General features: G+C 40.2%; 1 protein-coding gene across 6 annotated transcripts in view; it reads left to right on the top strand.

Annotated features, from left to right (window-relative positions):
- kcnh1a (potassium voltage-gated channel, subfamily H (eag-related), member 1a) overlaps positions 1-12,948 on the top strand; it is a 32,659-nt gene that overhangs the window by 4,837 nt on the left and 14,874 nt on the right. For 4 of the 6 annotated variants that reach the window (XM_020098048.2, XM_069538567.1, XM_069538568.1 and 1 more), the window contains 7 exons: positions 1,409-1,532; positions 4,558-4,664; positions 5,047-5,175; positions 6,557-6,675; positions 6,827-7,219; positions 10,715-10,741; positions 12,624-12,781. In XM_020098048.2, coding sequence (XP_019953607.1) covers positions 1,409-1,532; positions 4,558-4,664; positions 5,047-5,175; positions 6,557-6,675; positions 6,827-7,219; positions 10,715-10,741; positions 12,624-12,781 — 1,057 coding nt within the window. The remainder of the gene's footprint in view (positions 1-1,408; positions 1,533-4,557; positions 4,665-5,046; positions 5,176-6,556; positions 6,676-6,826; positions 7,220-10,714; positions 10,742-12,623; positions 12,782-12,948) is intronic. The other 2 variants (XM_069538571.1, XM_069538570.1) reach the window with 1 other exon arrangement.

Below are 12,948 nucleotides of genomic sequence, written 5' to 3'. Positions count from 1 at the left end.
CTCTTGAATCACAGACTGTTTGAAGGGAACTTGGGTTTTTAAATGGTCCAATTTACAGTGAATTTTAAGACAGTATTCTTTTCAGTACATTCGCAAATATGAATACCTGCTGTTATAATAATCAGGATTTAGTATTAATAAGGTATAAGAAATATGTATTTAAATGTATTGGGATTTTAACAGTTAATTATGCGAACAGTGGATATTCTATTTCTTAAATTTACTTCACCTGTGCTTGTTTTATTCATTATTGTTAGATCATTAAACCATCCATTAAAATTAAGAATACCAGCGTAATCCCTTAATTTAAGACTTTACTAGTTTAGGTAATGACACAGAGTGCCAGCATGTGAATGTTGATTACAAAACTGCTGTCGTTAACAAAATAGGATGGAAGTAACATGGCCAATTAAAGTGGACCTGAACGCATTGATTATTTATTCACATTATAACCATGAATAAGTTTCGCTTGGAGCCTAACCCGAAAGCCTTGCTGACATTTGAATAAGCAAAATGCAAAGTATGAGAATTAATGTACTCTATTATCCATGACATTTAAAAACTGATGACGGCAGGTATTAATATTTGTACACAGCATTACGCAGTAAGGAATACTTTATCATAATGTTTCTGTAAATTGGACCAAATAACAAACACAACAGTTTTCCCTCAGAAACAGCTAATGAGGTCTTTTACACACTCCGCACAAGCTGCTCTGGTGAAAACGGCTAATGAGCAACTACTAATAAGAAAATCAAGTAAGCAGATATTTAGATGCACAGAGTTGGTGCTTGGGTCACATCTGTGTGTGTGGAGTGTGTAATGGGCCGTAGACCCTCATGGACACTAATGGAAATCTTCAGTGTGTTTGGAAAAGTGTGTGTTGGCTCTTTAAAGGCAGGGTTACTCAATCTTTTTAAAGATGAGGGACAACATAACGAGCTTTGGGCACATTTGTAAATACACACATACAGGATGGAGGAAACTAAAATCATATATCAGGTTTTGTAGCTTTGGTGTGAGGATAACCTCCATCATATTGTTACTGAACATTTAAATGGCCCAGTATAATTGCTGAATCACTGTAATGCTCCAGTAAATGTTTTCTCTCTTCTTTATAAATAAGCATGTGCACTTTCCAATCCGCAATGTAACTGAAGGTGACATGTTTCTCTTTTAAACTCCAACATCTGCCTTATAACAAAAACATGTTCAGGGTTAATCATTTAACATCTGTATCTTCTGTAGTTGTGTCCTGTCAGTGTTTGAATAACTTCAGTCACATCCTTGTCTTTGATTTAAATCAGGTGCAATTGGCCTTTTTCCCCAACTCAAACTCTAATTGAAGTATTTGTATAATGTTTTAGTCTTAATGTCTGAACTAATTTGCCCTTTTACTCTCAAACAGATACCAACTTTGTGCTGGGAAATGCTCAGATCGTGGACTGGCCCATTGTCTACAGTAACGATGGTTTCTGCAAGCTGTCTGGGTACCACAGAGCAGAGGTGATGCAGAAAAGCAGCACCTGCAGGTAGGTAAAGGGAATCAGCGTTTCTGAGTATAGAACACACAAACTAAAATATAATCAAATTTAAAAGTTATATACTGTCTTAAAAAAGAACAATGGAAAGAAGAAAGTGACATTTTCTAGATGGCACTAGATCAAATGCCACAGGGTCACCAAAGTTATTCCAATACATCCAGAGGGAGATATAAATGTGCGTGCCAGATTTTGTGACAGTCCAATAGTTGATGAGAGATTTCACTCAATAACACAAATGTCAGCCTTATTGTGGAACCAGAGGAAACGTCAGGGGGATCGTCAGCGTCACGGCAGTCCATAGATAGATGTCTCAGACTGGACCAAAGTGGTGGACGAGGAACCACCGAGCATTTGATATATAGCTCTTCATTTCAAACGTGAATTTACGATTATTAGCTGTGTGTATTGCATTCTGCAGGATCGCTGAACTCGTGAGTAGCTCAGTTTTCTGGTTCTCAGGAGACCTTATTTATACCAGATGTAACTGTGACAGAGACCCTGGATGGACTACATCTCCCAGTGTCCCTCAGCAGAGGAAGTTAAAACAATACGTTTTGTTATTTTGACAGAAATGAGAAAATCACTTGCATCAGATTTAATAATATTCCCATCGTTAAAGACAGTCCAGCGGATTTGTTTCTCCTGCAACACCAGAACCCAGATAACGAAGACAGACCTGTGATGTAACCAGGTTGTAAAAACTGAAACTGCCTCCACATCACCGACTGTAACGGTGAAGTGTGGACACAGTGTCCCCGGTGTTTTTCCAAAATGCAGTGAGGAATAAAAGGAAATTCTCCAAATGAGTCGTCCTCATATTGGAGCGAACACTTTCAGCACTTGTGTGTATTGTACCTGTAATAAACACATCAGTAAAACGTTATTTTAATGGGATCACGTTGGAGCTGCCAGGTTTTTAGAAAACCGTGGGAGCTTGTTTGTGTTGTGGGAGATGGTGTGTGTCACAGCCAGCACTGCTGCTATTACTGATTCAGACCCTCGGCTCCCTAAACATAAGCTTCAGTACATGTGCCAGTACAAACATTTAACAGTGTGTGAGACAATTTAAGGCTTATTTTTGATTGCTCCATAGAGAGGAGTCTTGTGTTTATATATATACTGTATATAGTCCCCGTCCTCAAAACCCTCTACAATACACTGTCACTTCTTTATTGTTTGTGTGCAGAACTTTTTGTAAACAGTCAATGTTGCAGAATGAAGTTAGAAAACTTTGTGTTCATCCTACCTGCTTTATCTGCAGTGGAGATTCTATATTATGTAATCTTTTTCATAAAATGAAACTTAATTTGCTTTATAATTGTTCTTGCATCGTGTGTGTGGTTTATTTAAGTCTGAATGATTTCTTAACTGTTGTTTTTTCAAACATTACATGTCGGTTATTTCAGAGGTCTGTTTAGTTATGAAAAAAAAACCGGCTAAACACGCCACTCTGGTGAATGTCTGTGTCTCAGTCCGATATATATAAAAATGAAAATAAACTGATTATCAAAATGATCTGGCAGCCATTTGTACCGGCAATTTTATACAACTGTAGTAATAATTAAAAAATTCTTATTATTAGCTGCTATTAGCTTCTAAAAAGAAAACCCTCCTGTCCTTTTTATACCTTGAATCATATCAACAGTATTTGAACTGTGTCGTACAGGAGCAGCAACGTGCAGATTCATTTCCTGTCACTTCATGAGCCTCGATGATTATGAGGCATTAAACATTCAGATTGTGGACGTTTGATGTTGAGTGAGACTCAAACATAAAATGTGTACTCATGCCTCCAGAGTGTTTAGGTCTAATCACTAAACCTCTTTCACTGTAGCAGGTCAAAGATGTTATTTCCATTTCAACTGCTCTTATTTTGATCCATGTCTTTTCAATTATGCATATATCGTTCTCTGTGTTGGATCCCGTAAACATACAGTGACAGACCTGTGGGAATTTCTCATGCGTGACAAGAAAGCTATTGAGGGTTGGGGTTTCAAGCGTTTTTTTTTTTTTTCTTTGAAGCAAAATCCCTCTCAGCTCAGAGAGAAGAAGAAAGAGGACATTCATCAGTGATGTTATATCGAGCGCTGGTCTGAAAAGTCTCTGCAGTGTCAGAACGCAGTCTCATTAAATTTAGCCTTCCTCTTGTATTTCACAACAAACTACGTTATATTTAGCTCATGCTGGAACATGCTGCTACTGAGGGTGGCAGTCACAAGCAAAGTGAGATGAATGTCTCCAGTTAAATGTGCTCATGGTTGCTTGACCCATCTCCAGGTTTAATTGGTTTTTGAGCGGTACTTTGCATTTGGCCAATTAGACACCAGATTGCATTTATCTTTTTTATGCTTTCAGGATATATTTCAATGACTTTTAATCTACTCCTGCTCCATATTTAATGGAGCCTATTTCTGCAGTGTCTGCCTCTCTAAAGATCTCTGTAGCAAGCAATCAGCAGCTTGTCTGCACAATTTAAGTGTAACTTGAATAGCACATAATTTTAATTTTGTTAAGAGAATATACATTTATATTCAAGTGGAAATCAAAGGTTGGATGAAATGGGCTGTTTGCTTGGCCTGTGGTGACGCTTGGTTGCAGCTTTCTTTCTGAAACTGGAAAAGTGACCTGCAGTGATCGAGCTGCACGGCTGCTGGACTCAGTCCTCAGAACCCTGAAGATGCACCACCGCTGCTGCACATAGAGCTGTTTAGTGAAGCTCGACTTAGTACACAGAACCCTTTAGAACCTTTTAGATTTTGCCGACATCGATCACCTACTCTGTGTCCCAGCCGTTGCTGCTACATCTATTTTTTAGAAAATACAGATTTGTATTTAAGAAGAGGTTTATGTTTAGCATGTTGATATAAAAAGCAAAACAGAACACCAACGTTTAAGGAGGCAATGTACTTGGAAACAAATCCATTGAGATATTGACACAGTTGAACCTTCCTCAGCGCCAGAATGAATCTATCTATTAAATATTCAAATTGTCACTTCCCTTTGTGTTTTCCAGCTTCATGTACGGGGAGCTCACAGACAAGGACACGACGGAAAAAGTGCGACTAACATTCGAGAATTATGAGATGAACTCGTTTGAAATACTGATGTACAAGAAGAACAGTAAGTATCGACGACGAATGTAAGAAAAGGAGAGAAATGTGCTGTTCCACTTTCTTGTCATGCAAATGTATTCACAGCCTGTGTAAAATACAGAGCCGAGTTCAAACACAGCCCAGAACATTCCTACCTCTGTAGAAATGTGCTAATTGGTTGAGAGCCAGACCAGAGAAATCTTCTCCCAGAAAAATGCGATGCTGTGCTTGTTTCCTCTCGCAGGTGTAAATCTGTTTGCAGGTGGTGCAGAGAAACGGAAAGTTTTTACACTCCACAACGTTTCACTTTTACTTAACACTGTGCAATCAAGATTTTCTGCCATGTGCACGCTCACACTGATCCAAAAATAACGCAGATTAATGTGTGTGTTCTTTTTTTATACTTCCAGGGACGCCTGTTTGGTTTTTTGTGAAGATTGCGCCCATTCGAAACGAACAGGAGAAAGTGGTCCTGTTCCTTTGCACGTTCAGCGATATAACAGCCTTTAAACAGCCCATCGAAGACGATTCCTCCAAAGGTTCGATTTCATTTGTTGAGCCTCACGCCCTCTGTCAGAAACGAAGCCTTTCTGAAGCAGCGAAAGTTAATTCTACGTCAGAGGGATTGAAATAGAAACAATACTTTTAGATCCATGCTTGTCATCAAATGAGAGCGGCAGCACCATTCCACCTTGTGCGTTGTGCATCTGCTCCGACAAGTACCCAGTCAATCAAACACATCAGCTCACAACACAAAGAAACTATTCATTTTTCCACTGAATAATTGTGTAACTGTTGAAGACGGCTAGAATAGAACAGGGATGAGTGCAAGAGAGCAACGATAAACGCACAGTGGTGGAAAAAAAACAGAAGGACACTCATCACAGCATCAACAGGTAGCATCACCTCATGAAGACATGAATATATCACTGTGCTGAAATAAAGTGGCCTTATGCTGCCTAAGCAAAACTCAGAAAATGTTTTTACGAGGTCATTTTGAAATAGTTTGGCTTTAAGGAGAACTTCACTGATTCTACCCACTAAAATCTGTTGTCAGATCTTGAGAAAAAGCAAGAGTGTAAAATCTTTTGCGGCTCCAGTTGTACAAAGTCTCAGATCTCTCACTTATCAGTCGAGTCTGAAAACTTGAAGCTTGAAAATGAAATAGTTGGATCTCGTCTCTACCTGAGGCTACTTGAGTTGCATTATGTGTAATGAGGGCAGCAGATTTCGACAAGAGGAAGAAAGCAAAGAATCGTCCATCTTGAGTCCGACTATGCCAAAGGAGTGCAATGCTAAATCTTTACACTTGCATTTGGTAATTCTTTATGGATCAGTATCATTAAAAGTTCTTATTTGAATTCAGCAGGGTGATGAATTTAAGATTAAAAAGTAATGGAACAGGATATAAATTGGAATATAAAGCCTCACAACCAAGTACCCAGAACCTGTAACAGCTTATTGCAGCTTTAGAAACATATAATCATATGTAAACCTGAAAAGGCCACTGCAGTAAAATGTGCACCGTTCTAAAAGAAGCTCGGTTCTCATGTTAAATGATGTTTTGACTTTCCAGTAGGTCCTGCAGTCGGTACCATGCTGTGTCGACATAAATCGACTGGACCCCAAAACATTATTTCTTCCCAACATAAGAAAAGTCTCCAGATGAAATGAGTCAGACATCATCAATTTAACCGAACACAAACCCGAGGCTTTTTGAAGCTGGTGATGCAGAAGATATACTGAAGGTTTGAGAACTCCAGTTGCCAAGCAGTCTGTTTGAAAAGAAAGCAACACCTCAGACCCTGACTGTGCGTCTTATCAAGAATCCCCACATGTTTAGAAAACCTGCTGTAGTCCTAGAAAAATCTCTGAATTAACATTTAAAGCTTGTAAATCGTTTGTGTTGATAATCCTCAGGTTGGGGGAAGTTTGCCCGACTGACTCGAGCTCTAACGAGCAGCAGAGGAGTCTTACAGCAGCTGCAGCCCACGGTCCACAAAGGAGAGAACGTCCACAAGCACTCGCGCTTAGCTGAGGTACAGACGATTCAGTCGCTGACTTTTGTTCAGTTAGAATCAGTTCACATTCTGGAGAAATGGTTGAGAACTATCGTTACTTTGCTGAAAAAGAGAGAGAGATCAGCTCTTCCTCTGAGCAGTTACACTTTCCCGTTACATCTCTCTGCAGGTTCTCCAGCTTGGCTCAGATCTCCTACCTCAGTACAAGCAGGAGACCCCCAAAACCCCTCCTCACATCATCCTGCACTACTGCCTCTTCAAGACCACCTGGGACTGGGTCATCCTCATCCTCACCTTCTACACGGCCATCATGGTGCCGTACAACGTCTCCTTCAAGACCAAGCAGAACAACGTGACGTGGCTGGTGGTGGACAGCATCGTGGACGTCATCTTCCTGGTGGATATAGTTTTGAACTTCCACACCACGTTCGTCGGACCGGCCGGCGAGGTCATCTCCGACCCAAAGCTGATTCGAATGAACTACCTGAAGACCTGGTTTGTCATCGACCTGCTGTCCTGTCTGCCGTACGACGTCATCAACGCCTTCGAGAACGTGGACGAGGTCAGTGCAGTGGTTCTGTGTGTCAGCGAGGGCGTCGGAGAAACTATTTGGATAATCATCATTATTCTTCATTTTCATTTCAAACTTCACGCCGATCATCTGCTAGTATGTGATCATAAATCAAGTATTTGGGGGTTTTCAGACTGTTGGTCAGATAAAATAATGAGTGAAATTGTGATGGACATTTTCAGACTTTTTAGACGAAACTCTCGAAAGTAATCAGCGGATGAGTTGATGATTGACAGAGCGGAAGAGACATTTAATCAACTGTTAGTTTATTTGTTGATTTATAGGTCAGTGGGCCTTGCTGTGTGGAGTCAGTTTCTACTCTGGCTTCCTCCCACAGTCCAAGGACATGCAGATTGGAGTTCGGTTAACTGGAGACTATAAATTGAGGTGTAAAAATAAGCGTGAATGGTTGTTTGACTCTGTGTGTCGGTCCTGTGATACGCTGGTGACCTGTCCAGGCTGAACCCCGCCCAAGGTCAGCTGGGATTGGCCCAGGCTGCTTAGAGGGTCACTCACCTATGACCCTCTAAGGATAAGTGTTGTTGATGATGGACGGATAGATATTTAGTTAGTGACAGATAATTTAGTGTTGGACCAATATGGATTTTTGTGGGTTGAGGCTGATACCGATAATAGGGAGGGAAAAAAAATCTATTTATCAGCAAATATTAAATTGATATTTTACTAAAAATAAAAACACAAATGCAACCAAATGTATAGAACTTGAATTAAGAAAATAAATGCATGTACATGATAGTTTATTGTGTTTGTGTGACACATCAGCAAACATAGTGTCAATACTGATTAAGGCTTTTATCGGCCAATTTGATTGTTCAACCAATATATCATTGAGGCTTTAGTGCTTATGCACAAAATGTACCTAATGAATGTAACATCATTGAATATTATCATTATCTGATTTATTCAACCCTTAAATATCAATGATAGTATTTCAAACTCCAGTACTGGTGTGTGTTTTTTTATTGTAGTAAAAGATGCAGTAGTTTTGTGTTACTACCTCTAAGAAACGTAGACTTGTTCTTTGCCTGCTCATCTTTTTTTTCTCCCATCAAACTAAGTTAACATTGTAGAGTGGATCCTTTTGAACGGAGCTGGCAGGTCATTAGGTTTCCACGCAGGCACTCGACCACATTTAATAACCGCTGTAGCCGACATCAGATCCGGCTCCACTTGTTGTTTTGTACGGTGACAGTGAAAAACTGAGTTTGAGTGAGCAGCATGATGAAATGTCTGCGTGTGGGTTTCAGCCAGGATGAGGAGGGTTCGGTGGAGTAACTGTGGCAGGATCTTGAGATAATTGGCACATTTTAATTGGGACTGGAGCGTTTACATTATTAAACTGAAGCTGTCTTCTGAGCTCCGCTGTGTCACTAATGCACCAAAACCATTAACACCTTATGGCAGCTGACAAAAGCATCAAAAAAACATGTGATTGTTGCTTTATCATTTAGTGGGATTATGCTAACATGACCAATTTTCACCAGGCCTGAGCTGCTTTCGGACGTGCACTGAACCTCAGGTATTGTCCTGAAATTATCCAGAGAGGGCTTCCTGTGTGCATTCCCTGCAGTTATTCTTGCCAGGCCGCTAAAACTCTGGATAATGCTCGAGTGATCCCATGTGAGAATACAGCCGGAGATTCAGCAAAGGAATATTTATGGGAAATAAATTCCCTTTCAGATTGTAATCATATTAAAATATTATATATTTGCTGATGAAATCTAATCAGAAAACATGCAGCTGATGCTTACTTCATATCTCTAGCTGTACAGTGCAACTACAGCTTCTGAATCTGATCCAACTGCTCCTGTAAATCACTGTTTTCCAACCCACACACACACACACAGACGCACACACACACACACACACACACACACACACACACACACACACACACACACACACACACACACATTGATTGATTAAATGGATCCTCGGGGTCCAGCACTTGCTGGTTTTCATTATGTCAATGCATCACTGTGTGTGAACGCCTCTGCGTGCTTGAATGTGACGTGTCTCATGATATGTGTGTGTTGTTGCAATGACGTGGTTGTGCAAAGTGCTGTGATGGCATTTAACCGCGCAGTGTGTCACGCAGCGGGCGGCGCGGTGCACGTTGGCTCTCAGGGGCCGTCGGGCAGCACGTATCCATATGAGTCGACATGACGTGCTGTGATAATCCTGTGATGAAAAACAGGCTCGTTACTGGGTGGTCAGTGAGCGCTGGCTTGTATCTGCAGCTCCAGCATTTTTCTCCTTTCTAGTCTTTCAACACTTCAGCATCTGAAACGCTGACAAGCGTCCAGAGCAGAAGTGGTCAGGGGTCAGCAGGGCCAGAAAAACAAGGCGGAAGAAGAGAAAACCAACAACCACAAAAGAACCAGACTGGTGTTATTTGATCTTTTTAGTGTTATCAAGAAAAAACCAAACCTCAAATGTACTTATTTTAAAACCAAATATTCTTATATTATTTCTTACTGTCAGTACTTCCCATGAAAAATGATTATTTAGTCATTATGCTGTCAGTCAAATATTAAATCCCTGATCAGTTATCAAACTGATTAATTCTCTACAGATAGAATTCATTGGTTCTTAAGTGAGTTTTTATAACGGAACGTTTGACGAGCAAATTTTGGAAATTGCATTTTTTTACAAAATTTTCTTATCGACACAAATGTTTTAATTGAAAAAAAACGTAAAAATATTTTTTTCGGGGAAAATAAGTGTTAATGGCAGACATGAACATACGTGTTGCCTATGATAAGGTTTCGAACACATTGACTCTAAACCGACATCAAAGCTGCGATTGTCCACTTCCAGGAACATCTTCCGCTGCGTCTCTGCAACAACTCAGCGACTCCAATTTGCTCCCAAATTTTTTTGAGGCGAATCTCAAATGAGATTAAGAGATTGTCCACGTTATTAAAGCAGCAGCAGAACGTATTGCTGCTGCTACGGATCTTAACGACTGGCATGAATAACTTTGATGGCTGTTTTCCCCAACAGGTCTCCAAACAGAGAAGGGAAGATCATTAGCGAGGAGCGGCTGTCAAAGTTATTCTCTGCAATCTTAAAATCCTCACCTTGAGACTGACTGAAACAACAACGAGTTATTTTCTCATTTCAGTTTCTAACGTCTGGAAACCCAAACAACAGAGAATGATCCACTTCACGTTGTCTGAGTGTTTTTAGCAAACAGCTGATGAAGCGATGCTTTGTTTGCATGCTCTGGTCACTGCACATGTTTACAATCACAGATGATGTGGTTTTTTATGCTTCTTTTCATTTTAAAGCCGTTATTGATTATTGATTTTCTCATGTGTTTATTCATCGCTTACCACTGATCAAGTGTCTTCTCTCTTACTTGTGCTTTCGTATTTGTTTTTCTTCTTTTTCATCCCTCTGTTCTGTTTGCATGGCCCCTCCCTCTTCCGCCTTTGTTCATGCATGGGACGCGATGGGAAGAATTGGAACCACCGAGCTGTCACTCAAGTAGGCTTCAGTTTGATCAGAATATGATGATGATGAACAGTTTTTGTGTTTTTTTTTTCATTTAACATGCACAACTGCCAAACATGGTCCCTCCCATCAACGACAACATTTGCACACACTTCCCACATTTACTCTCACGCCAGCGTTTTAGCCGCCGCAGTTGCTTGATGAGAACGACGACCGACGCATCAATGCAGGAAACAAAAGTCACAAATGTCTCTGCCAAAGCTTTTCACTGCCAGGAGACAACATCGATCAGATTGTGTTCTGCAGTTTGAGAATGAACAACAGCATCATTAAAGTTGCATGAGAGCTGATGGCCAAAAGAGACTCATACCGCTGATGTGATTGCAGCAGCACCCCCCCCCCCCACACCACAGTTTTCAATTCAGGCCTATTTAGGTTAGCTCAGACTTCTGTTGTTGGTTTCTGTGTTTACTGATTAAACAAGTAAGATGCATTCTGTGAGTTAAGGTGGTTTTTGTAACTATTTAGAAACTTTAAAAAGCTGTTTTCTTCTGTTTCTGGTCTTAACGCCGAGCTAATACGATGCTGCTGAGAGTCTCAGCTCCCTCCTGATACCAAAATGTTTAACTCTTCTTTTAATGACGTATTTTATTTTTCATATCTGTTCAGCGTCGCACCTTTCTCTCAACTCGTGTTTTGAGTTGAGCTGCAGCAGAACAAACAGCACGACCGCAGTGGTAATTGAATTGTGTTGGAGCTCAGGTCGGTAAAGTGATTTTAGTGAAGCCGAGGTGTCCGGCAGCTTGATCAGATCGAGTGACACCGAGCGCTGCAGTTGTAGGTCTGCTCGCATTGCAGACCACAGCACATTAGCTAAATCAATACCCCTCCTGCCGCCACACACACACACACAAGCACGCACGCAATAGCAGCAGAGAGCAGACTGATGGGATTGCAGTTGTCTGTTTGAATCACTGAGTGGGTGTTTCACTGCACAGTTAAGCTGAGCAGACATTTAGCTGCTGGTTATGTAACATATATAAGTTGAGGAACTTCATCACATTGCATGGGAATGTTTTCTAAAATCAACTCAGCGCATGTTAACACTATTGTTTTGCTCTTGTGGTCGTGTCACATCCACTGAAGCACTTAGAAAAAACAGGTTCATACACTCGTCTACTGATTCTTTAAAATGCTTTCCTGTCATCACACTCACCAGAGGGAAACACTTTGTGTTCACACTGGGTTTTATATGACCGATTCTTGCAAATCACCTTAATCCTGAGGTTTGTTCAATCTGAAGATGTATTTTAATTGTAAAGTTCTTGCACCTATTTCTTTACCTGAAGAACTATCAAAGTTTGTTTTATCCAGCAAGAGCTTAATTAATCCCAGTAGGAAACTTCAGCGTTACAGCGACCAGTCACTCATGAATAATGAAACACAAACAACATAAGGACACAGAGAAAGGTGGATGGAAAAATAAATGAATAAAAGAAAACATTAATGAAATGTGTTTTAATTAGAAACTGAACTGAAAAAGTAATACTGTACTGCAAATATATACTGGAAGGTATATATGATAAGACATTCTAACCTATATTTAGCATTTGTATGCAGTACATGAACATGAAATGATGTAGTTGTAAACAAATATAAATGTATATGTCAACAGCTGTAACTCCTTTGGGCACCTTTAACTTAATAAATGATAATATAGTTAAAAATCTGTAATTATATGAAATATACTATATATGGCAATTTAAAATTGCTATAATTAACACTTTAGATGTATACAACTGTATAGTTTGTCATTTACTATGTTGTAACTAAAAAAACTGTTCTCTCTTTTATAAATGTTGTTTTCAAAGTCTGTCTCTCTTTCTATCTTTCTCCTCCTCGGTTTTCATCGTAGGGGATCAGCAGTCTGTTCAGCTCCCTGAAGGTGGTCCGGCTCCTCCGTCTGGGTCGTGTTGCTCGTAAACTGGATCACTACATCGAGTACGGGGCGGCTGTACTGGTCCTGCTGGTGTGTGTCTTCGGACTGGCTGCTCATTGGCTCGCCTGCATTTGGTACGTTCATGACATCTATTCATCACTAATCCGTCGTTACCTTTCACTCTATTACTTTTTTTAAACTCTCTTGGGCCAGAATCCTCTGTCCTAACAATCCCAGCTGACATCCTATTTTTTGTTTCTGAACCCGACACGAGTCTGATGGTTTTTCACTCATTTAAGTC

Source organism: Paralichthys olivaceus, chromosome 14 (assembly GCF_024713975.1).
Source record: "Paralichthys olivaceus isolate ysfri-2021 chromosome 14, ASM2471397v2, whole genome shotgun sequence".
In the NCBI taxonomy this organism is placed as follows: Eukaryota; Metazoa; Chordata; class Actinopteri; order Pleuronectiformes; family Paralichthyidae; genus Paralichthys; species Paralichthys olivaceus.
This window is presented reverse-complemented; position numbering and strand designations above follow the sequence as displayed.